The 26,153-nt window shown below is 41.6% G+C and overlaps 1 protein-coding gene across 4 annotated transcripts in view; it reads right to left on the bottom strand.

Moving 5' to 3' along the window:
- Positions 1 to 26,153, bottom strand: part of EBF1 (EBF transcription factor 1) — a 386,949-nt gene that overhangs the window by 27,410 nt on the left and 333,386 nt on the right. For all 4 annotated transcript variants that reach the window (XM_084884650.1, XM_084884648.1, XM_084884651.1 and 1 more), the window contains exon 11: positions 8,282 to 8,370. In XM_084884650.1, the coding sequence (XP_084740776.1) occupies positions 8,282 to 8,370 (89 nt within the window). The remainder of the gene's footprint in view (positions 1 to 8,281; positions 8,371 to 26,153) is intronic.

Here is a 26,153-nt window from a genome sequence, read left to right as displayed (position 1 = left end):
ACCAAAAAACAAACAGTCCAATTAAAAATGGGCCAAAGACCTCATTAGACACTTCTTCAAAGAAGACATACCAATGGCCAACAGACATATGAAAAGATGCTGAGCGTTCCTAATCACCAGAGAAATGCAAATTAAAACATCTATCAGAATGACTACCATCAATAAATCGACAAGTACTGGCAAGGATGTACACTATTAGTGGGAATGCAGACTGGTGCAGCCACTGTGAAAAGCAGTATGGAGTTACCTCAAAAAAATTAAAAATGGATCTGCCTTATCACCCAGCAATTCCACTTCTGGGTAAAGACCCAAAGACCATCCCTACATTCATCATAGCATTATGTACTACTAGAGGCCTGGTGCATGAAATTCGTGTATGGGTAGGGTCCCAGGCCTGGCTGATGATCAGTGCCTATCTGCAGGGCAACCGTGGGTGAGGTGACCTGGAGGGTGAGGGATAAGGGCCGCTGGAACCCACCTTGGCTGATGGCCTGACACCACCTGCTCACCAGCCTCGACTGGGGGAAGCCCCTGCGTTGAGTGTCTGCCCCTGGTGGTCAGTGCTCATTATAGCAGCCAGTTGTTCCATCAGTTGGTCAATTTGCATATTGAGGTTTATTATATAGGATACCCAACATATGGAAGCAATGCAAGTCCCACCTATAGATCTACTGTATATATATAAAAGCCTAAGCAACCGGCCAACCAGCTGGTTGCTATGATGTGCACTGACCATCAGGGGGCAGATGCTCAATGCAGGAGCAGAAACCACAGGCATGGAAACATGGAACAGACTGATAAATCTCAGAGGGAAAAGGGGAGGGGAGAGGGTGGAAAGGGATTAACCAAAAATCTTATATGCATACTAGAGGCCCAGTGCATGGATTCATGCACCAATGGGGTCCTTTGGCCTGGCTGAAATCTGCTCTCCGACATCCCTTGAGGGGTCCTGGATTGTGAAAGGGCACAGGCCAGGCCAAGGGACCTCTAGTATATAGATTAAAAAAAGAAGTGTTTTTGTTTTGTTTTGTTTTTTTTGTGTGTTGTAAGTGTGTATGTGTGATGGAATACTACTCGACCATAAAAAAGAATGAAACTTACCATTTCCAACAACATGGAAGGATTTAGAGAGTATTATGCTAAGTGAAATGAGAAAGACAAATACCATATGACTTCACTTCTATGTGGAATCTAAATAACAAATTAAACAAAACAGAAACAGACTCAGATATGCAGAGAACAAACTGATGGGGTCGCCAGAGGGGAGAGGGTTCGGAGAAGTACAGATTAGTACTTCATGACAAAATTGTCATGAGGGGGATGTAACAATGTACAGCATAGGGAATATAGTCAATAATATTGAAATAACTATGAATGGGGCCAGGTAGGTGCTTGAATTATAAAGGGTGGGGATCATTTTGTGAAGTATATGACTGTCTACCCACTATGCTGAAACTAACATAAAATAATATTGAATAACAACTGTAATAGAAAAATAAAGAAATAAATTTTTAAAATGTTTTGTCTATGAATTATTATAACCTCTGATTTGCTTTGGGGTATTTTTTAAAAATATATTTTATTGATTTTTTACAGAGAGGAAGGGAGAGGGATAGAGAGCTAGAATCATCGATGAGAGAGAAATATCGACCAGCTGCCTCCTGCACACCCCCTACTGGGGATGTACCCGCAACCAATGTACATGCCCTTGACCGGAATCGAACCTGGGACCTTTCAGTCCGCAGGCCTGAAGCCAAACCGGTTTCGGCTTTGGGGTATTTTTAATTTGAGTCACGTTGGTTCCTAGATATACTGTTAATAGAATTTCTTCAAATTAAAAAATAACTGAGCTAATAAAATGAGAGAGTGGCCAGTGTCATGGTGTGGAAGATAAAGATGTAGGGGTTTTCTTTATCCTTTTCTGAAACCTTTAGTCACCCCCTTTTCTGCTAACAGGCAATGCGATTATGCAAAGAGTTTGTATTTGTATTTTCACTGATGCAACTGTGGCTTTGGAATCACTGATAGTCTTTGCATAAAGACCAAAACAATAACAGCGTAATTAGAATACAATGTATACAGCGGGCTCCTGGTGCCTTGTGCCCCAGCTCTGTATTTATGATAAATCACCAAACACAAACGCTCTTTAGGGAGGGCGGCTTTGGGCCCTGTCTCTCCATTGAGCAAAAAAACAGTGCCCGCGACTAGAGTCTAAATTCCAATTCTGCGAGTGTACAGTCGAACTGAATAATATTTGGCACGACACAGTGCACAACCGAGCCACTAAATGGCTGATTTACTAAATTATTATTAGATGAGCCCTTGCTGTTCCAAATGAAAGTGCAGTCACTGTCTTCCTCCATGGTGTGTTCAAATTGTTCTGTGTTTAAATATTCAGCATGAGGCTAATGTGAACCGATGAACTGAGACTATAAACATTCACTTTCAATACAGACAGAGCGACAAGGATGCAACCTATCGTGGGCCTGCAGAGGCGAGAATGATTTATATTGAAGGATGCTGCTGCCTGCCTCCATTACTTTAGGGTCCTCCTAATTAGCGTGGTGTTGGAAATGACTGATTCCCACGTGCAGGAAGAGCAGGGTCTCGGGAGCTGAGGTTTTTGTCCAGGGCCAATGAGAGAAGCTTCCGTGAGGATTTGCGGCCCATGCTGTTCAGGCCTTGGGTTCTCTACAGGCTGCCCCACACTAGCCGGGCATCGTGTCTGCCAGACGAGCTAGAGTCCTGACAATCCGTTCTTTTCTAGACCCAGGCAACGGGTCTACAGTCCCTCCTCACTACCATCCATCCCTCTGCCACCCATCTATCCTCCTTACAATCCCACCTACTGCAGGGCCCTGCTGGCACCACCCCCTGCACCTCACCTGCTTCCTTACTGACACCTGCTGGAATGAAGAACAGCCCTTTGCTCCTCGGACAAAGATGACTCCTCCTCCGTCCTCCCCTTTGAGGGCAGTTATAGGCAAGCACTTAAAATACTGTGATCACTTACAGTAGATTAGAATTTTTTATTGGTGCCGTGTTGCCATAACAACACGAAGACAGCAGATGACTTAAGCTAAGCTTGCAAAGCAAAAGGCTGCTCATCTGGCAGTTAAAATGAATACAGTTCATTTCACAAGTTTCCCATATGGACCCTTAGTGTATGGTAATGAGGAGACCATATGGTGAGAGAAGCTGCACTGAGAACAATCGGGCTCCCCGGCTGAGTGGGAAGTTGGGGGAGAGAGAGCCTGGCTGAGGGACCCACGCTGGTGTGTGCACTCTCTGGGCTCAAGGTTTGGCTGGCGTTGGTTTGGGGTTTTGTTTGGGGTGGTTGTTTTCCATGGGGTGTTGCGCATTTCTTAATCTGTTCCTTAATATTTCGGCTGTGCGAAATGACAAACATCTTGCAGGTTTTGCAATATCATTCATCACGAACTGTCAGCAGTGTTTGCAAATCTGACTTGCAAGATCTTTTAAACGTGTTGTTCTTAAAAGGCAACAGTACTAAGTTTTGAGACAAAGTGCAAGAGAATTTAAGCACTTGTGACAAGCGGAAACATTAGCAGTAATCATTTTTAAAACACTCACATCTCTTGCCTGCGTGTTTAGCTGTAAATAATGCTAGAATGTATAAAAGCTTTAAAGTAAAAAATGTAATAAATACTTTTTATTATGTTTCATAAAGTATAAAAAAAATGCTGTGAGTAACCGCGTATACACGTTACCTATACAATCGCATGTATAGAGACAGATAGCTCCCCCTCACTGCTAACCAGATTGGAGGCCTGGACGGACAGCTTGAAAAAGGCTCCGAAGTCAATCCTGAACATACATGCTTCATAAAAGATGAATATAAATGCGATAGTTAGACACGGTGAGCTAAATTAGAAGGTCAGGCAGGGCTGGGAGGGCTGAAAAATCACACAACCAGTGAGTGTAATTACTCTTTTTTAAGTCTATTAAGTGGTGTTGTTCTATCAGGGCTCAGGGGTATAGCACATGAAGAACAAGATAAAGTAATGTGTATTTATTACTCCCACTGGATCAATTTACCAGATATTTTCAGCTCCATAAAGCAAAATACACAAATGCTGCCTTTGTTACTTTTCTCAAACTGCTTCATTTTCTCCAAAAGAGAGACTGGCTCTTGGAGAAAAAACATGTTGCCCCCTGGAGGTGCCCAGGCCAACCCCTCTGGGTGGGGAAGTGGGGGAAAGCTGGTGGGAGCTGGAGTAGGATGGGGGTGAGATGACAGGAGAGGGAAGCTAATCGCCTCAAGGCTGAATTACCTCGGGTTCCAGGCCTGAGGAGGAAGCAGAAACTCTATGCAGTGGCAACCATAAGCCTGAAGACCTGGGCTCAAACCTGTTCCCTAGCTGCTTGCTGAGATGCTGTAGGAGTCAGTGGCCCCCTGGGGGCTCTGGTTCCTATGAAATGGGGAGCACCCACCTCGCAGACATGTGTAGCTTCCATTTCTGAAGTCTTGTTAAATGCCAGAGAGATCTCTCTACATGGATTATCTCATTAACGCTGGACAACAACACTACGGGCAGCTGGTTTAGGGAGAGAACCTTGCCTGGGAAGGTTGTCAAGTGGATCTAGCTTTCAAAGCCCATGTCTGTCTGGCCTGACAGCCGTCTCTTTTGACCTCTCTGCCCATCAACAAACTTGACAAAGCTGTGCTTTGCACACAGTAGGCATCAATTAAATGTTACCTACTCTCTGGGATCCTCTGCTAACTCAAGTCTACTCCACTCACTGCCTTTGCATTAATGCTCGCAGACCACTCAGAAGACAACCAAGAAGGAGTCCAAAGCAATTTGAAAGGGGTCAGAGACACCTCTGGCCTCCAGAACAGATGGAGCTCTTTGCTCAATGTTTCTGGGTTGCATCATGCCTTTCGGCACCTCAGAGCTTCTGACTGACCACAGTCCCCTTCCCCCTCGCCTCGACCTTGTAAGAAATGTCAACCTTCACCCCAAACTTGGCCATGTGCTCTCTCCCTCCTGCCAGGATCTGGGAGGAAGGCGAGTCTCTATGTGAAACAGAACAGAACGCTGTGATTTAAAAACCTTCGTCCGCCCTTACCCACGTGCACATGGAAAAGGAAACCAGAAAACATCTGGGGTGAGCATAACCGTTATTTTTTAAAAAGTGTGTCCAGCAACTATCACCAGCAGAGACGTTTAGAGATGAAATAACCTGCAGAGAAGGATCGGCTTGCCCCCGAGCTCTCGTTTGGGAAATGGGAGGGATGCCTGCGTCCCTGACTTCTCTCGCGAGAGGGGCTCCCATAAAACAAAGCGTGTATGAGCTCTTTGAAAAAGCCCACGCCACCATACAAAGGCATATTATTACGGGACGCTGTCTGCTTGGTCTTGGGAGCAGTTTCATTTGACAGAATATGTGGGTGGTGGTATGAATCTAGCTTTGTCTATTCACAAACACATGGGTTTAATAAAGCGCCGTTTGTTTTGTGAGGTGTGTGGTCCGCGCGGCTCACTGAAACACTCCTGTTTGACAAACACTGACCATGACTCTGAGGAAGGCGGGGCCCGTTTTGATCCCCCGAACAATGGACAGCGAGAGGATAAGCCTCCCAAGCGCACAGGAATACCTCGTGCTGGCTCCATCCGCCACTTCCTGACCCTGCTCTTGAACCCTCACTCCACCTTAAGGCGCGGAGCCAGGAGGATAGCCACTCCTCCGCTCTGAGTCACACACAGGGCTTCCTGGGGTGGGCTCCTGCCAGAGTCCTCGCACGGGCCAGTGGTAGATGCAGGCTGCAGAGTGTTTCCTTAACACACAAGCCCATTGTGTCCTTGATTACTCGTCCCAATCCCAGGAAAAGGGGCTGGGAGTTCCACCATCAGGCCACGGGGATGAAGGGACACGTGCCTGGGCTATTTGTTCAACATTTCTGAACGTGATCTTCAGCCAGAAAAAAAATGTTTTTCAAAGTTAAGCACACAAAACTCAATCCCATATTCCTACTTGTCTTTTCTTTCTTTCTAGATGAGAAAAGAACTGCCTGGCTTCTCTAGACCTCATCCAGATGAAACCAATTCGTTTTCTATATTTTTCAATAAATACTTAGAAAATGGCAATAGCGAGCTAGATATGGTGCCAAGGGCACACACAGGATTACCTCTTTTAATCCTTACTGAGCCCCTTGATGTTGACACCATTATATCCCCATTTGATAGATGAAGAAATTGAGGCACAGAAGATAAATCATAGACCCAGCTGCTCAGCGGGACTGTGATTAGCTCTGAGAAGCAAGGGTCCCACTCAAACTCACTGGCAAATAAGCATAGCTACCTTTTGTCGAATGCAAAGCAAGGGATTAAAGTGGCAACCCCCAAAAGTAGGAAATACTATCACCTCTATTTGACTGAGAGGTGAATTGAGGCCCACAGAGTTAAAGAATGCTGCTTTTAAATTTTAAAAAAAATTTGACCCAGATTGCATAGCCATTGCCCTTGCTTAAAGTTCACTCCATCCTTCAACCCCCACCCCGATCTGCCCATGCAGTCCCTTCCGCAGACTCTAGACCCATCCAATGTCAAAAGTAAAGTGAACACGATCCCCAAATGGGAAGAATCCATGCCTTCTTTCTACTATAGAGAAACCTAAAGCACTGACCTTTGGGTAGATAAACATTATTTATATCATCGTGCTATAAAATTACCAATAAAATGTCCAATTATTGCCCCTCAGGAAATGCTTGGGAGTTAGGTTCTAGTTAAACAGAGGAACCTAAGGTAAATCTACCCACTGCACATCTATACTATAGAAGCAGACTTCCATCCACTGTGACCATTAGATTATTTAATTGCTCACCACGAATGAGGCAAGGTGATAGAGAATGGTGTGTAAGAGGAAGGTCCCTTTCAAAGACAAGGATATGGACAGACTGACACATCCTATGGCTTCTTCCTCGGGTGAAATGCTTCCAGGAAGCTTTTACCAACAGCACTTGGTGGAAGCAAGGCTGCTCTGGGAAGCCAAGGGAAGCCTGAGGTTGTGTGGTTCTTTCTCTGCAATCTAGGTGGACAGACGCACTGGCCTGTCCCAGTTTTTCCTCTCTCCGGGAAGCAGCGCCCCCTTCTCCACCCTCCTGGCCCCTCGCGCTGCATATCTGTTCCCCGGCCGCTTTCTCCTGGACCAGGCCTGTTCAGACAGGTGGCTCTGCCTCCCCAGGTAGCAGGTGCACAGGTAGAATTTGATGATGAATGGCTCTCCCAAAGAGTTAACTGAGCTAGGAAGGATGCCAACTTCATTTTTCTAAGTGCTTCATGAGGAGAAACAGACCTATCTGTGGACGTACCATAGCAAAGAGAAGACCTCTCACCTACTCATTTAATTTATAATAGTTTTCACTGGTGTCATGAATAAAATTCCATTTTGCTGTCAGTAAACGGTGAATGGTGGCTCAATTCATTCTGTCCTTCGAACTCCCTTAGCCTTTAACTGTTCTGAGTCCTCAGGGAACTTTGGCTGCACTTTTGTTAAATGTACCTGTTCTTCCTGTCACGTATGGTCTGGGGTAGAGTGATCTCTCCCACACAGGTTCCGAGCTCTTTGGGTACCGAGATGGGGATATTCATCACAGACAATAGGTTCAGAATGGGAGTCAGTAAGTGTGGACTTGCTTTTTTCCTCATTGGGGATTAATGAAGTATTGCTGTGTGCCATGTGTTACTCTGCCTTGAATGCTTGTTTCATTTCTACCTTAACTCCCAGTTAGCGTGCCTCTAGAGGAAAGAGGTCCTGTCTTATTTGTCCAGTTGCAAGGTCTACCAATACGTTTTCTTTTGTTCTCCCCTTGATGGGGATGAGAATGAATTTCCATGCAGGTAGAAAAGCTATGTTCTTTTTCCTCTTGAGAGCAGGAGTGAGGAAGTGATTAACAACAACTTGAACTTTGGACCCAGGCTGTATTGATTTGAATCTCAGCTTAGCAAGTTACATACTTTGTGACCTTGGGCAAATGATTTAACCTCTCTTTGCTTGATTATTTTCTTCAAAATGGAGGTGGTAACAGGACTAATGTCAGAGAGTTTTGAGAGTAAGAAATGACACAGCATATGCAAAAGAAGTACCATATTACCTGGCACATAAGTGCTTGTTTACCTATAGCATCAAACACACAAAGCCAAAAGATTACTGAGTTGCTTATCTACGAACTGATTTTTATCAATGGCCAAGTTTCCTGCCAATCACCCAAGTCCAGGTTTCCAGAGACCGTAACCCAAAGAAGAGGTATACTGACCTTTGGCAAACGCTCAGGATCTCCAGGGTGCCGGGGAATGACCTTCTGTAACCTCTGGAAACCATAATCGATGGTGGGTTCGTTGAGCGCTACAATGAAGAAGTCACACAGTTAGAGCCATTTCAGAAACGAGAACATGATTTCTGCAGCACTGATGATGTGGAAGTAACCAGAAATAACCAGGAAGCCCAAAGCTTCATTGATAACCTTTGAATTAGATTATGAAAACGACAAGACAAATGTTTCCTCTGCTGAACATGACCGCCATCTACTTCTGCTATTGACCATGGCAGGGAGGGACTCCCTCAAAGGACCCCTTCATAGGACAGGGGCAAACTCTGTTCTTCCGGCCACATTTTATATTCCTTACATTATTGAAAACAGAAAGTCAAATGGTATTGAATGTGAAGTTATAGGGTTTACTTTCAGTCAGAAGCTGAGGTCAGAATGCTCAAGGGCCTGCCTGAGGATGTCTACAGATTCTAAAAAGCAGGGGAGTTCAAAGTCCTTGCTTCATTGCAAAATCTTTGGTGGACCTCAGCTGACACAGCGCCTCCGTGCCTTCTGTGGCAATGAAGCCTGCAAGAGTATGGGGAGGGGCCAAGAGCGAGGCATTGCAATGACCTTGATATAACACCCTCCCATCTACAATGACAGACTATTCACCAATATCAATATTATTTCAGGGAAAAACCAGCTTCTGAGAGCACTGGCTTAGAGCAGCCAGGTCTCCATGATTGTTTACTAGACTAAAGAGCAAAACTGGTGCAATATTTGGAGACAATGGGCCTTGCTGTGCTCATACTGACTACACCCTCTTCAGAGCACCCGTAAATGAAACAAAATACAAAGTGAACTCTGAAATGTCCTCCCCGGGATGTGAAATAGCTTCAGCCTTCTTCTTGGGACAAGGGAGAGAAGGCAGCTCCATCCTCTACCCATAGCCCTCAGAGCTTTTAAATAAGGAGCAGGTGGGGAGGTTCTTCTCTTCTCTTTTTTTGTGTAACCCAAGTGTTCAACCACATATTTCCTCCCATACTGAATAAAAAGACAGTCTTTGCACTTCTGAGGTTTAGCTATACATGAAAAAACAAGTTGCTACATGCTTTACTTAAAATGAATTTCCATTAAACCTAAATTTTTAAAAGTAAGATTCATACTACTACTAACTTTAAAAAACTGTATTAAATTCAAATAGGTCCCAAGGCTAATGGAAGCAATTTGTAGACCAACCCAAACTGACTGGCCCACTTTTCAAAATACAGGTATGATAATCTTGCGGTTTTAAAAGGACATTTAAATTGAAAGACTGTGAATTTAGTACATAATTATACCAATAGAACCCTTTAACTTGTCAACTGGTAAATCTAAAAGGCTATCAATCATTTCTAAAGAGGAAATAAACCTTAAAATTCCTTGATTGACAGTGCTTACTTTTTATGTAAAAAAAATAAAAAAATAAGAAAATGGCTGCATAAAGTGGCCAGAAATCCATTTACAAAAGTACATTGTTTTCCATAGGTGAGTAAAAAGCCAATAATTACACCTCCAAAAGACACATAAATCAGAGTAAGTACTTTTTCCTCACTTGTATATTTTAAGTTAAAGTGAACTCAGGTAACTTTTTATTTAAAAGATTTTCCCCCCAAATGTAATGCTTATTGAGGTTTGTTAATAGAGTAGCATTTTCATTTCAGATAATGTAATCATTTTTGCAAATATGAGATTTAGCTATGCCTCCCTCCCCTTCTAAACAGTAAACTTTCAACCTGTCTCTTGTGAAAATTAACTGAAATTACACCCAGGAGTACCACATCTCTCTATCTGTGCTAGCATATGAGTTAAGGCACAATATTTATTATTCCTCTCATTTTTTATGATTACTTTCTAAACCCTTGAGAAGAATTTCTTCTTCTTCTCCTTCTCTGTCTCTCTTTTTTTTCAAATTAGACTTGTAAAGAAAAAGCCATAGAGTGCTTTATGCAGGGAAGCTGTTACTCGTAAAATACATGGGATTTAATCAAGAAATGCATGAGGGTGACAGGAATTAGCACCTAGGTTTAAGTTATATATCACATCCATCCCCCAGCCACCATGCTAATTGTCAGCAAAGAAGTTTGACCATAAAAGAGCTTTAGACAATTAAATGCATCATTTTAATATCTGAAGACATAATGTGGCATCCTGAAAATTCCAATTCTTGGTTTAATTTTTCAGACCAAACCAACAATAAAATGTGAAGTGCTGACCCACCCCTTCAGTTGTCTGCAAAATGAATTAATTCCTACTGTGTCAGGGACCTGTGGTTGCTAATTGAATGACTGTCTGACATGTGGGAAGGGAGTCTGGCTGTGTTTATCTGGCCACGTGGCCAACACACAGCAGAAAGACACTTAACATCTGCAATTAAAAGAACCAATTCAAATATCAGCTAGAACAAACAGCTAAAGAGCTGAGGAGAAGTCACTGGGCTGACACAAAGAGTAATTGAATTAGATATATTAAACTCATTATTCAAAGAAAAGTAAGCATCTGTTCTATGGAAGCATACTATGTTGGAGGAGATATTTCAGCTGTAAGACAAAGGCCTTTATTTCTCATGCCTTTATGACTTGCTCTTTGCACAGATCTTTAAATATGTTAATCCGCCTTCAATTGAGGAATTGAACATTACAGCGCAATTGTCTCAGTGCTGAGCATAAAGATAACACTACAGATATGCAAGTCAAAGCTTGTCTTAAATGCAAAGGTGTCTGATGATTTCTCTGATTGCACTGACTAGAGAAAAATTTTAAGCCAATGACTGAGTGAGAGCAGATATCTGATAAAGATTTTTTAAAACAAAACAAAACAAAACAAAACAACACACACACACACACACACACAAAGAAAACACCAGAAAACAGATTCAATGTTTCTGGAATATGATGCAGTTCTCAAAAGCAATGCCATAAGTGGGGGGAATATTTACTGGCATGATATATGGCTAGGCTAACAAGCAGCTTACAGGAGCATATGTCTAAAAGGTTCCCTTTTTAAAAACAAACAGAGAGTAAAGAAAATGCGTCTGTGTATAAACCGCCTACAAGAGGGTCTTAAATGCTTCTCTTCTCTTTCTGCTGTGCATTCTCTACATTTTCCACAATGAACATATATTACTTTTATAATCAAAGAAAAAGGTTAAGAGCAAGAGATTATTGCCAAGATGGAATTTGACCTGCTTGTATAAAGTAATGACATAAGAAACTATGCCTTAAAAGGGGTCTGTAGACCCTTTAATAACCTTGCATAGGTTATTACAGACCATAAGAAAAATAAGTAGTATACTTTTGGCCAGTTGTATAAATATGTGACTATTCATAAACTCTCTGAAAATCAACAGAGAAGGTAACGGGGAGGAATCATAAAGAATGGTATATTTATTTCATCCGTGGGGGTAGTTGTACCTTTGGGACATACATCTACCCTGCAAGAATGTAATATAAAGTTAATCCTTCAACAAAGTGACCTCATTGTATTCAAGCACAGGGCTCAGGGGACACAGCAGAAATGGGGCTAATCAATTTTTTCCCCTAAAACTTGGGGCAAATCCGAGAATCCAGTAGAGAAAAAGAAAGAAAAAAAAAACTTAATCTGGCATAATTAACCACAAATAAAGAAGCATAAGGATTTTTAAGTTAAACACACATGCGCGCGCGCACATACACACACACATACACACACACACACCCCAAACGGATGATGCTGTAAATTGCAAAAGGAATGTAACGCTGAGGGCAGTGTATACGGCCCTGCTTCACGGAGGCCACACTCTCTGAATAGCACTTGAGAGGGTATCACCCTCAGCCAGGAAGGGATAGTAACAAAATAAGGAAGGTTACAGAGGTTTAAAAAAAATTCCTTAATCCCAAACAAGGCCTCCATTTTTAAATTATCAGAATAAAATGGGACCAAGGTGGGCATTTAAAAAATTTCACAAGATAACAAATTCTCTACTGATTCAGTCATTATGTCTGGTGCCCACCAAGTGTTCAGAAGGCATTTGTAGGAATGTTTTGTGTCACAATACCATATGCCCTTAAAAGTAAATGCTGTGAGATGTATATTTAATCCTAAAAAAAAAAAAGACAGGCGAACGAGTTTGATGACAGAGCTGGGATGCAGCACCAGCCCTCATGGAGGTTGCCCTCCCCATCCTGAATCCATTCTCCTGCCTCCCTGAGGGTCAGACCCGGGGTTCCCACCTCTGCTCATGGATCTGGCATAGCCTTCACTCAGGCCACACATAACAGGGACACATGGATTTAAAGAGTGATCAGGCTATTAGGGAGCCACAGACACCTGTGCTTTTTGTTTGGTTTAGTTTGTGTGTGTTTTTAACACATCATCTGTATACGGTAGTGTGTGTTCACCACCCCACGTCAAGTCTCCTTCCATCACCATTTTCCCTCCTTGACTCTCCTCCACCTCCCCTACTCCCATGTCTTCCACTGACCGTTCAAAGTTAGAGAAGATAGGAATTAACTGAATAACCTGAGGAGGACCTCATGGAGCACTGTACATATGCTACAGCATCTCTTCCTATCAGTGCATGAAAGAAAGATCAACTGTCTCTACAGTGGAGATCAAGTTTTCAGGGCAGATATCTCAGTGGAGATTCCAGAAGGGTTCTCCTACTCACAGCTATGACATGGTACTAGGACCCGATATTCGTTGGAAGCACTGGATATAGGCAGGGGACTGGCATTTCAGCTTCATCAAAGTCATTTGTTTTCAAAAAGTAAAAGTTAATGAAATGGTAAAAAAAAAAAAAAAAAAAAAAAAAAAAAAAAAAAAAAAATCAAACCACTTCATCTGGCCCTGTGTTGGGGCTGCTTATAAATGGCTTTGGGTTCCTTCCCAGTCTCACAATCTCAGACTCCCCGAAAGGAAGCCAGTAACTATGCAGAATCAGTGTTCTCCAGCTTCCACCGAGGTCCTGGTCAAACCAGAACAGCCCAGATTCCACAAAACTACTGTTTATAGTGTCTAATCGTTCATGCAGCATGACCTGTTCTAGGCAAATAAAAATCTCAATACTGTGTCTAGGTTTTATGCACTAACACTAATGACAAGATTACCAAATCCATTCACAACTAATGAGCAAATCCTAACTAAATTTATGTGCGGATTGAGGCCTTTTCATGCCTTGAATCTTTTTTTCCCTTTTAAATCCACTTCACAAACACATCAAATAAAGAATATTCTCTTTAAGGGGATTTATTTGCAAATTAAAATCATGTTGTCAAGACGGATACATTCTCAGCTATGAAAGCTGATTTGTCTCTTGTCAGAGATTTGGAGAAACCCCTGCTCTGTTCTCCCTAACTTCTTGACCACTTATTCCTGGAAACAATGGGAGGCAGGTTAGGGCTGTGTTCCCAGCACAGGGGGAGTGAGGGGGAAGCTGCTGGGTGCTGGTCCAGCGTCAGAGATTTCCCTGCTTTTATAGCTCAGGCGCTCACTGCAGTGTTTAAACATATTTCTGGGGGTTTAATTTCCTTTTTTTAATGGTTGTGTGACATGATGTCATTTTGACTGGAAATAAAAAGAAATGCAGATATTATTAGGAAGGTCATATTTATATTCTATTGCCGTTTAATGCCCAAGCAAATATCGAAGGCTCTATGCCAAATAATAAATAAAACCTCAGAGCAGAGGCAATGATAAAACCAGCACCTGGGCCTCCAACCTTCCCTGGTGACTGGCTTCTCTCTATTTGAACAGGAGGGGTAACAACAGAGCGGTCCCCTTCAAGGCAGATCTTTCTGGGATGGGAGTTGTTGCATACTAGTTAGACTGAGCCTTTTAGTCCCCTAATGGCCCCATTTCCCCCCCTTTTTCCCCCAGTCACTAAATTAACAACCAGAGGTAAATAATAAAACAGCAAGTTATCTTTAAGACTGACTATAATATAGAAGAAGAAAAGAAGAAGAAGAAGAAGAAGAAGAAGAAGAAGAAGAAGAAGAAGAAGAAGAAGAAGAAGAAGAAGAAGAAGAAGAAGAAGAAGAAGAAGAAGAAGAAGAAGAAGAAGAAGAAGAAGAAGAAGAAGAAGAAGAAGAAGAAGAAGAAGAAGAAGAAGAAGAAGAAGAAAACACCAACCAGAAACCTAAACAAGAGCCAGAAATCTGGTCCCCGAAGAGATCGGCAACGTTCCAGCCATTTGGACATTTCGTTGCCTAGAGGTGTAGGGCAGGAATGGTACTCGTGGAGGGGATGCGCTGCCTAAGAAACCTAAACCAAATCCCTGTGAGTGAAGCCCCCGTTTTCGGTGTGACATGCTTTTCCAGCCTGGCGTCCTGCCTCAGGAGCGGCACGATCTGGGAGAAGCTTTGGGAAGAGGCTCCCAGAAAGCTGAAAGGGAACCAGAAGGGCCTCAGGATGAAGCCAGCATGGGCAGAATTTACCAACGTGGGAGCCAAAGGAACATTTCCAAACTGGCTTTGAACTTGCTCTGACTTCTGATTTGTAGTCGTCTTCAAAACCCTTGATGTGTGGCAGCAACTCTGAGATTCAAAAACCAAGCAAAGGAAGGAATACCTCTCTCCACCGAAGGTACAATCAGTTGGCTTGTGTGGCTACATCCTCTTTACAAAGTCTGGAGCCAGAGCAGAAAAAGCAGAGAATGAAGAGAGAAAGGGGTCTGGGAAGTGGACGAGAGCCCAAGAGGACGAACTGTGGAGACATTTGGAGAAAGAAATGCTAGACCCTGAGGACTGTCACTTGGAAGGCAAAGAGCTTGTGAATGCTTGGAAATTAATAACTCTTCCAGGAGCAAAAGTAATCAAGAGCAGGAAGGAAGAATTAAGAGGGACTTTCTTTTGTTTTTGCAAAATGGAAATAGCTTTACTGCTTTTCTAAATTTAAAAGAAATACATTTTTAGCTCATAAAAATACAAAGAAACACAAAATAGGGGAAAGAGCCCCATAATACCCCTACTCATATATAATCTCTACTTATAGTAGTATGAATGTTTTCAGACATTTTCACAATACTGTTTTATATCTGGACTAGTGGCCTGTACACGAAATTTGTACAATCAGGGCAGGAAGGGGGTGGGTCACCCAGCCTGGCCTGTGCCCTGTCACAGTGTGGAAGCTGTAAGTCCTCACCCACCTGTCCACCCGTGCCTGCTGTGCATGCAGCTTGCTGATCTGTCATTACTGTGACAACGTCCTTTGTCCTTACCAATTTGCATATTACCTATTATTAGTATAGATTATTAGTATAGATTATATACATATTTATATCCACCTCATTCTTTTTAATGGTTGTAGCATATCATATTAAATGGATGGCCATAATTTATGTAACAAATCCTGTGTTAAAGGGATTTGTATTTTCCCAAAAAATTTTTCACTGATGGAAGAGTACTAGTTTTTAAGATTTTTGTAACCTGAACTCAAGTCTCTAAGTTATAAGGACCTTGGCAGGTTTTTAATGGATGTTAAGAATGAATGACTACTTCTAGAGTTGTCATTTTTCTACATACTCTCACGCCATTTAAGACCCTTTTCCCAGGGATAACAACGTGCTCTATTAGACACTCTCTTATTGATTCCTTCAATATTCTCTTAATATGAATGTCAAAAATTATTATCCCTAGTTGGAAGGTGAGAAACTGAGGCACAGAAAGTGCTGGCTGCATAAATCAGAACAGATATGTTTTATTTACTATTCCAAGATGACTACATTTTAAAAAAAAAAAATTGATGAATCTCCATTTGCAGCCTATTGATAAGACCTGCTATCAAATTGATTAAACTGCTCCCTTTTTACTAAATAGCCGCGAAACAGAAATCCAGCACAAGGAGAAATTCTGTTCCCAGACTCCTGATACAGGTCACTTGGCCTCATTTCTTTACTTAAAGCTCAGCATGTCAACTTAAAAAACCTTTTGGGGAGGCCATTTTGCTATTTTGAACTTGCCCCACAAATGATGAAGGAACTGTGTTTGCTGTCCCATCAAGTTCTCCTAGGTCTAAGTTGAACTCTCAAAAGTTGATTAGCCTTTTGGGGAAAAAGAGGCACAAGATGCTCTTGATATACATTAAATCAAGTGATTTCATACCACACCCAGCTGGTATTTTCTAAAAGATCCTTGTTGAGAAGTCATGGGCAGACATAGAGCACCTCTTGGTAAACAGACTCCTTCCTTGCCTGGAGGGTCCCACTCTATTAAAACGGGACTAGGGGAGGTGCCATAATTAGGGAGAAGTTACTGCTTTCTAACGGTAATCAAGTCAATGAGAAATAGCCCCTGTTATTGAGTATGATGTGCTCTGACCGGTGTGGCCTTCCAGGAACTTAATTTAGATTTCCAAATTTGATGCAAGTTTAAAACTTGTGCAAACTGAAGCTTGGAGGTCTTTATGAGGTATTCTTTTTTTTTCTTTCCATCTTTTACATTTTGGATTGTTTAAAAAAAAATAGGATCTGCTCTAGCCAGTTAGCCTCAGTGGACAGAGCATCGGCCTGTGGACCAAAGGGTCCCAGGTTCTATTTCGGTCAAGGGCATGTACCTCAGTTGCAGGCTTCTTCCAATCCAGGCCCTGGTCCATGCTCCTGTAGGAGGCAACCAATTGATGTATTTCTCTCACATCCATGTTTATCTCTAACTTTCCCTTTCTCTTTTACACTCCCTAAACATCAATAGGAAAATATCTTCGGTGAGGATTAACAGAAATAAAAAAATTTTTAAAAAATTAAAATATCGATTTGAAATTTTGAACAAGAGGAGGTTGATATTCACTGTGTAATGGATGATGGTGTTTGAGTATTGACAACCTCTACACTCTGTTTTTTCTTTCTTAACGTGTAAGGATAAATCCATAATTTTCTTCCCTACTGGCATATCTTCTGCTATAACAAGAGTAATATTCCTTCTATAATTGTTCTTCAGATTTCTACCCAAAGAGTTTTTGACAATAACTGTTATCAAGGGGGTAAAATCACCCAGCCTGCCTGATAAACATGTTTTCTTGTGTTCCCACCCCAGCGAGTGCTTGACACCGTACTTTTATCATCCCGCGTGTGTTCAGAATGAGCTTAGAACAGCAATTGCCGGGAATAGGCAGGCGATAAACCGCATTGATTTAACACATCTTGTTTTCAATCATGCTTGGATTTTCTGAGCACGCATTTTTCCTGTACTCGGCTTGTAGCTTTTATCTGACGAGCTGATCCCTTTTCACTGGAAAATGAAAAGGTCGCACAATAAGACACGGTTTACTGGAACTTGAACACGCACCAGGGAAAGTATTTTAGATAAATACTGTCAGACATAGTGGAGCTGAATTTCAACAACACAATTGCTAAACAACAATACTTATTACTCTCCTGGAGCAGCTACCCAGCAACTCACGGCTCTCAGCGGGGAACGGCACTGCGGCGGGCTCGGAAGCGAAGAAACCTTTCTCCAAGCCTCGTGCTAACCAGGCGCAGAGTTCTGGGCTGAGGTCCTACTTGTGATTGTTAATATCACAGTTTATGAGGCACCCTGTTCAGAATCATGCCGTCTAAGCCAGTGGACCAGTTTCTGAAGAGTTGGATAATGAAGTTAATATATAGCAGCTCCACAGACCATCAGGTGGGGAGGAGGGAAACCTCCCAAGAAAAGATAAACAAAAGGGACTCCAAATAACCCATTATTAGTTCCACTAATAAGACAGTAAAGTGCTTATAACTTGCAGATAATAGGGGGATTAACTGATTATTTAGTAATATGTTAGTGGATCCAAGAAGAACTTACAACAGGTAGGCGGTGGAGAGAGCTACAATGGCTTGCAGATAAGCCTTGGCATTTTATCGGCCTGAACTCCAACCTAAATAACATCTTGATATAAAATTAATGAAGTCAGCCTTCTCCAGTATTGACCCTAAGTGATTATTATCGTTATGTATCATTAACCTCAGACTCAGCCAGAAAGCCTCCTCTACCTGAACATTAGAGTCTGGGACCCTCTCCTTGTAGTGTTAACACACATGTTGATTATAATTTAATTCACTGGCTACTCCAGAGCTTCTCAAACTTTCTCTGTTCATAGTGCCTTGAGTATCTCAGCAATCTACTGGCAGTGCTGCGAAGCCAAAAGAAATATACCAAGAGATTCTGTTTTGTTAATTACTTTTTCCAAACAGTTCTAATGCTTTAATATTTCTATTCTAACAACTTAGAAGCCATTTGAAAAAAATACAAAAAAATGGAATACATATATAATATTTTATTTCATTCTAAAATAAAGACAACTTACTAATGGAGTGTGCACTCTTACTGGGCACTGCCCAACTTCTCAAACATTGGAATAAGATTGTACATCATCACCCTCTTTCCTGTTATTCCGCATTGGTTTTCACAAGATACTTCCTTTTGATGGCAGTAACCACTGAAAATTCAGCTTTGCTGAGCTATGACACCATCAGTATGCAGTAAAATTTAGTGTGGAGCTAGGAACTAGCTTAAACTAGTAGTCTGTGTGGTATCTCACAGACTTAAAGTATCACTTATTTCCCTCAAATTTTAAACATCTCATAGCTCCATTGTAGGTTGGCAGGGACACCTTGGTCTGTAAGTTTAGGGAACATGGATCCACTCAGAGGCACAGAATTAGTTAAATGCTAAGATGTTATAACGACCTATTGTATTCATTCACTGTGTCTTTTCTTCTATTAATAATTATTGTAACAGCTGCAGCTAACACTTCCTAACAATTTACTATGTGCAAAGAACTTTACATGGATTAACCCATCTAATATTTATCACAACCCGAACAGGAAGTATTATTGACATACTTCCAGAGAAGGAAAAATGCAGCTCAGAGCAGTTAAATATCTTTCCTAAATCCACAGAGCTAGTGAGTAAAAGGCCAAAGATTCAAACTAGGCAGTATGCCTGCTCTTCACCTTTTTTCTAGAAAAACCAAGTTAGGACAATCAAGAAGCCTCTGGAGTAGGTCTCTAATAATTCTGGCTTACCGAACTTTACTAATGCTTTTCTCGATCCTCATATACTCCTCTATCTGCAATTTGGACTTAACTTACAGGCCATGAAAACCTTGGCCTCCTACTCCAGTTCCTAATTTGACTCCCATTTCTCTAAGAGACACTCCTCTTCCCTTTGTTTTATCCCTTTTAGAGTAAGAACAGCCAGGTCTGCATGCAGGCTACAACACTGACCAGCTGTGTGCCTTTTGAAAAGTCACATTCTTTAATTCCTCCTTCTCTGTAAAGCAAAGATATGATGGGTATTATTTGTACAGTGCTGGCATATAATAAATACTCAACAGGCAGTTGTTATTATTAATAATACCTGCTATGTACTAGAAATAGGGGCTGATGGCATAAGGATTAATTATACATACTGCACAGTTCCTACTCTTAAGGAACTCCAGAGTCCAGAGGAGCAGAAAGCCATAAGCAGAGTTCTAAAACACAGTGATCAATTCAATCGGAGCATGTAGGATTCTAGGAGAACACCAAGTATGTTTCACTTGTCTTTGGGCTCAGTCTTTTCTGCCCAACTTACACTAATTTGAAACTAGTGTTCAAAGAATTCCACCACTTCTGGGTCTCATATATTACCTTGAAATAGAACTCTATTTGTAATAGGACACAATTGTTTTAAAACAATACATGTTTTGTTAAAATAATATAAAGCAACATAATTTTGTTAAAACAATATAAAATGGCAAGCAAAATAGACAGGACACATCTAATTAAGATGAGGTTTCTTCTTTACATTATTTAATTAATTCAATAAAAGTGAGTGCCTGCTGTATACAAGGCTCTGTGCTTAAGAAAATGAAACAAAGAAAAAGAAGTACAACACAGGTCTAGTTTCCTGTGCATCTCCACCTGGAGATGATTCCATTTGAAAAACTCTCCTGTGATGTACCCTTGAGGAGTGCATAATCCAGTGGGGAGACAGGCCTGTAAGCTAATAAAAAAGATACAAATAGCAGCATTACCGATGTCCTGGTAGTATACTTCACAGAAGAAGGAAAAGATAATTCTTTATAGTGGAGTTAGTGAAACATTTACCAAACAGGTCATATTTCAGCTGGACATGTGAGGATAAATTGGACTATTCTACTGAAAAAAGGTGGGGAAAGCATTTCAGGACAATGGGAGCAAGCAGCATGAGCACAGACATAAAAGGACATGGTATGTTCAAATAATGTTTGATATTCTAGTTTGGGGAGAGCATAGCATATTGAGTGTAGAGTGTTGAGTGACAGCATTGGCCTTAGGTGCCTTGAAAAGAAGCCTATCTAGTTGGCAACAAGAAGCTTTTTAAGGTTTTCCATGTCATAGGAGTGGCACAATCAGATCTATGGTTCAAAGACATAACCATAAGAGTCCAATACAAGATGGATTTTAAAGTCAGTACTATTGCAATAATCCAAATGGAAAATGAAAGACCAACTGATGATGAGGTACTCACAGAGGAAAAGGGAGATTGTAGAATGCACTATACATGTTTTCAATGGCACCTTAGATGTGAGGGGTTAGAAAGAATAAAGATTCTGATACTTCTGATTTACCTGAATGAATGAATAGGCCATTTAGCAGGATAAAGGATGCAAGTAGAAAACAAGATAGAGAAGGGAAAAGTCATGAGTTTGATTTCAAACATGCTGAATTTTAAATGCAATCGTACATCCATGTAAATATTTTTGGAGATAAAGAACTGAAACTGAGAAAAAAAGGACCAAGGATGAAGTTAGCATTTGGGCAATGCCAAGATACCAACTGGTATGAGAAGATAACTCAGGACAGACAGTACTATGGCTACTCTAATAGTTAAAGAACAGAGAAAAATTTGGAGACCAAAAGAACATAGGCAGGTCAAAGAACTAGAAAGAATGCTAGGAGAGAATATGTCACTGAAATTAAATGGGGAGTTTAAAACAAAAGGGGCTGTCCACACCACCTTAGTGTAGCTGGGTAATCAACCAGCAGAACTCTGAAGAGGACTTCCAAAGTAGACATTCCAAGATCATTAATGTAGGTGTAATCAACTGTAAAAGACTCATGAATGTTTTAACCCTGTGAATCAGTTGTATTGTGTCACTCAGTGACCCTCATACAAAGATCTGAACACAACAAGTGAGTAAGGATTGTTGGCAAAACTGTTTGCCCTAATGAAGCTTAGCGAATGACAAGAAGTATATGAGACACTCAGTCCTAAACCAGAGTCAAATTTCTCCCAAGGAAAAGTGTAGAACTCTAGGAGCCCTGAAAAAAAGCTGATGCCAAGTTCGCTTTTATATTTGATCAATTCCCATTCAAGTTGGAAGGATTAGGGTGAGGAGATTTTCCATGGCTCTTGGTTCTTTCTGTTCCCAATCTTGACATCTCTCTTTTAAGGTATGGAACCTTGTTAACCACTTGAGGCACCCCAATGAGGTTCTACTGCTTCTAACCCACGTTGGATTTAGATTTGTGAGCCATGCAAGGCTGGGCCTCCTTGTCACAAAATATTGACAAAATAACCAGAATGTAATCGTCTCCTTTGGATGTTGGTGGTCTTATGATTGGTCTCTGATGACTTGCAATCAATAGCTGTTTAGTTAAGCAATTCACTTGTTCTGGAGTAACAGTCATTGTGTGGGCAATGGGTATGTGGCCACTTCCGCAATAATCCCACATCTCCTGACAAAGTGAACATTGCAATCACACATTTGTTGCTATTAGCTCATGAGATTCTGGAAACCAATTTTGAAAAGCAAGTAATAAAGCACCACATAAAAAATAATGGTGTAATTACTTCTTGGTCAGGTTAAACCTACTGTGACGATAAAAACCAAAGGGATCAGCAAGCATCATAAGTGGGTTTGCTGTAAATTTGACACTGGTTCTGACCTTCAGCGAGGAAAAGGCTTGCACCTACCCACCTAAGCCAGGTGCACAGAAGACTCTTTTTGTCACATAAAAAGGATCATGTATTGAGAAGTGGTACCCAGCATTTTTCTTTTAACTTATTTTATCAAATCTCTGTTTAAAGGTGCTATAGTAAATTTATTCCAGTAATGCCAATGACAACACTCAAGAGCTAAAGGGAATGGATCTGTCACTAAATTACCAACCCAAAGACTTTCAGATTCCTGTTTGAATTGAGCCACCACCCTCCATCCCCTTCAAACAATAGAGAATGATTTAAAAACTGTATCAGAGAACAATCACCATGCTGGTATAATATATACTTTAAATGTAGAGGACAAAGAAGAATGTAGGGAACACGAGCCACACTATCATGTAGGTGAAGGGAAATGCTGGTTATACCCATTGATCTCTGAGCAAACACTCTGTTAATCCACTAATATAACCCAAAGAAATAAACCAGCCTCTACTGTCATGCTGTGATCTTTCATTTCTCATTCCTAGTGCTTGAAAGGCTACCCGGGTCTATATGAAATACCATGGACATGTGGGGATAGGAGGGTAGGAGAAAGGCTTAGTCAAAGTTATGCCAGCAACTTTTAAGAATGGCATGGCATGTTCCATATTTAAAGATGACTAACTTCTCATTAGTGCTAGTTTGGGTTCTTTTCAGTTTGGGGAGAGATTTAGTTGATACCTCTCTTTTGCTCTTCTAAGACTTACAGATGGTTCTCCTAAGGTACATGCATCATGGACAGACTCTCTGACTGGGCGCTGCTGAAGAAAAGCATTAGTCTCCTAACAGAGCAACAACAGACTAATTTTTACTGAAAAAAAAATTTTTTTAAATGACTTGTATGGTTAAATTCTCAACAACAGCAACTCTCATGGATGGAGAGGATGAAAGACTAAGTTTAGAGGCTAAATCACCAAGTTCCGAGGCCTCCCCCAAAGCAGGTCCTGTGGCTACACAAACCACTTCTGGGAATTCTATTTTTCAAAGTGGGCACAGGCCTACAATAGCCTTGTCACATGTCAGAAATACTGCCTTGTATTTCCCACTCTAACTCCTCTAGGCTTCTCTTCTTCCTCCAAACTAGAACTAGAGACTGAAATTCCCCCAACCGAATCTTCCAATTTCCTCTAAATTAATGGGTGCGATGGAGCAGCTTAAACTGAATAATAAATGGGAACAAGGTAAAAGAAGCGACCTCGGTCCCATACTGTGTCTCTACAATCTGCTGGCCCCGCTTGGAGGCTCGTGAATTTTAGAGGAAATGAAAAATACATATTTAACTCCATCTATGGAATTCACTTTGCCTGAGGCCATGGTGTCAGATATTGTTTCTGGGCTTTTCAGAGGCTGGGATGTATCTGTGGGGGCAGAGAGACCAGGCTTGATAAACTGCTGACCTAGTCCCAGATGGAAAAATTCTATGATTATATCGGGACAATAGGTACTGTGACCCTTTAAGCGCAAAATCAAACATAAAGGATTGCATTCTTCAAATGCTACCAACACAACTTTGAGGCAATAATACATTCTTCTAAGTCTCCTTTCTAACTCTGGAATTAACTCAATCTTGATGTGGTCCGAGAGAGGCAAAAACACAGCCACTCAATCAACTTTTGAACTTGATTGCTGTAAAGACCCTTCCTTTAAAAAACAAAACACAAGATCCTAAGTGATCAGTGCAAGATCAAAATTAGTAAACAGCTGACTCCTAACAAAAACAAATGCAAATGTCCACCCCATGTCCCCTGCATCAGTCCTCGGCGGAAGCCTGATTTAAAATAATAAGGACCATACACTGAGAAGTGGTATTCAACATTTTACTTTTGTTAACTTAGCTTTTACTTCAATACTCCAAGAGGTAGGTATTCCTATTTCATAGGTGAGAAAAATGAAGCTGTTAGTGTGGGCACAAGGGGGAGGTGGGCAATGGGAAGAATTGTGATTAAATTGTACCTATGGAAAAGGATATCCAACCTACCCTTCAGTTGACAACATCTTCATTATAAGATCTGCCTCTTACATAACTGCTGGTCATTTCAAAGCCCAAAGGCCCTGCCATTTTATAAAATGAACACAAAATGTAGTGAAGGCCAATGAAGGCTCCCAGGATCCTGAGAGTGTCATGGAGCAGGTCAATGACGTGTCCGTGGTTTCCATTTGTTTGCCAATCTCTCTTAAATTCTGCTTGGCAAAAACCCCAGGGATTAAAAACACTGTGCTCAGACTTTACCTATGCTTGTGATAAGAATTCTAATTGATGCACAGTGAGAATGTTCCAGAGACTGCACTCAGCACTGTTATATGCCATTAACTTTTAGCTGTCCCTAAGAAGTCTACTGCTATCATCACCCTTTTCACAGACAAGGAAAGATCATGAGGATAACAGAGAGGTGGCAGATCCTGCTTGAGTGTTACAGCAGGAAGAGCAGAACCAGGACTTGAACTTGGGCAATCAGTCTCTGGCACCCACCACAGATTTACTCAGCCTTTGCACAGGCAGCCCCTGGGGAAGGAAGTAGCTAATAGGTTGGAAGAGTGGCGCTATCTTTCCCTTCAGGGCAACACCGAATAAAACAGGGGCTAAACGTTGCCTCAAGCAAAACTACCTGGCTTCTATTTGAAAATGTAAGTGCATATCTGTGCGTGTTATATAAAGACTGGGTTCCAGTAGGATGTACCTTTAAAAAGGGACACTTTCCAAAATAGATCACTCTTAAGCCCCGAAACCATTTCTGTGAGGTGTATGGTGGTGATGTCACCCATAAAGAGATGAGAAGTGACATACACTGCTCCACTATCACCTCCCAGCTTGTTTAATCTTGCCGGGCAAGTCTTCCTTCATCAAGGAACTTGAAAATGGTACGGAATCTTGAGGCAGATCCGGTACGCAGTGAAATTCTGATATGTTTCCTTCATTAGCTGCTCAGAGCCCAGAAATGAGAAGAAGGCCACTTCTCCTGGGGAGTCTTATAACCGAAAACGCCTCTTAATTGAATGCACACATCAGTTAAGTATCTTTGGATTCACCAACCATGAATGCCCCATTTCAGAGAGTCTTCTCTCCTTTCCGGCTTGTCGGAGGCTGGCACTCTCCGGGCCCTGCTCAGAGGAATGTGAGATTCAGCAGGAATGCGGAGGGAACAGCAGAGGGACAGAGAGAATGCATTAAGCACTCATCTTCCCCAGCAAACGAGCATTCTGGGGCTGAGCAGCAAGAACAGCAAATAATGCTGCCCTTGCAAAACTGACATCCTCCCGTCACTGCTCTGAGCCAACTGCAAGGGATTCTCAAATAATGCCATGCTGTCCTCTGAGTACCAGTTAAGCAGGCTTCAAATGTGCCTGCAGAGAGAAGACAAGGCTTGCAAATAGTCTCCTGGATGTGAAGGGGAGGTATAATGATAAAAGGGGGTAGGGTGGGGTGAAAGAAAAAAATGAATTGCACTTTTCTCTCCTGAAATATCTGGCCAGTTTCAAAGCTCCACTTTTCTTTCTCTCTCCAGATAAAAAAAAGTCTTAGCAGGGGCTTGAGCTATGTCCCTAAAAGAGTCTTGTCAAGTTGCTTCCCATAGCATGCAAGTCCCCGTGGAAGAGATCCGAGACTGAGTGCCCTGTTGTGCCAGGGGCAGCAAGCCTCTTGAGGGAGAACTATGCCAGCTGAACCTCTCACCGAGCCTGCAGCCTCTTGAAGTCAGGAGGGTGTGAGATTATGTCTCTGATGAGGAAGACTTTTATAATTAGACATTGTAAAAAGATACGCACATATTTAAGTTCTTACTGCACGGGGAGCTCTTTGGGGTCTAGTGAGATTTTTTTTTTTAATGTCACGAAATATTAGAAACCATCATTAAGATCCACTTAAGCAGCCTAATTTTGCTTTTGAAATAAACTCCGAGTTTTAACCATGTCCCCTTTGGCCAGGATTCTAAAACCAG

This window comes from Pipistrellus hanaki (assembly GCF_964339955.1).
Source record: "Pipistrellus hanaki genome assembly, chromosome: 5".
Lineage (NCBI taxonomy): Eukaryota > Metazoa > Chordata > Mammalia > Chiroptera > Vespertilionidae > Pipistrellus > Pipistrellus hanaki.
This window is presented reverse-complemented; position numbering and strand designations above follow the sequence as displayed.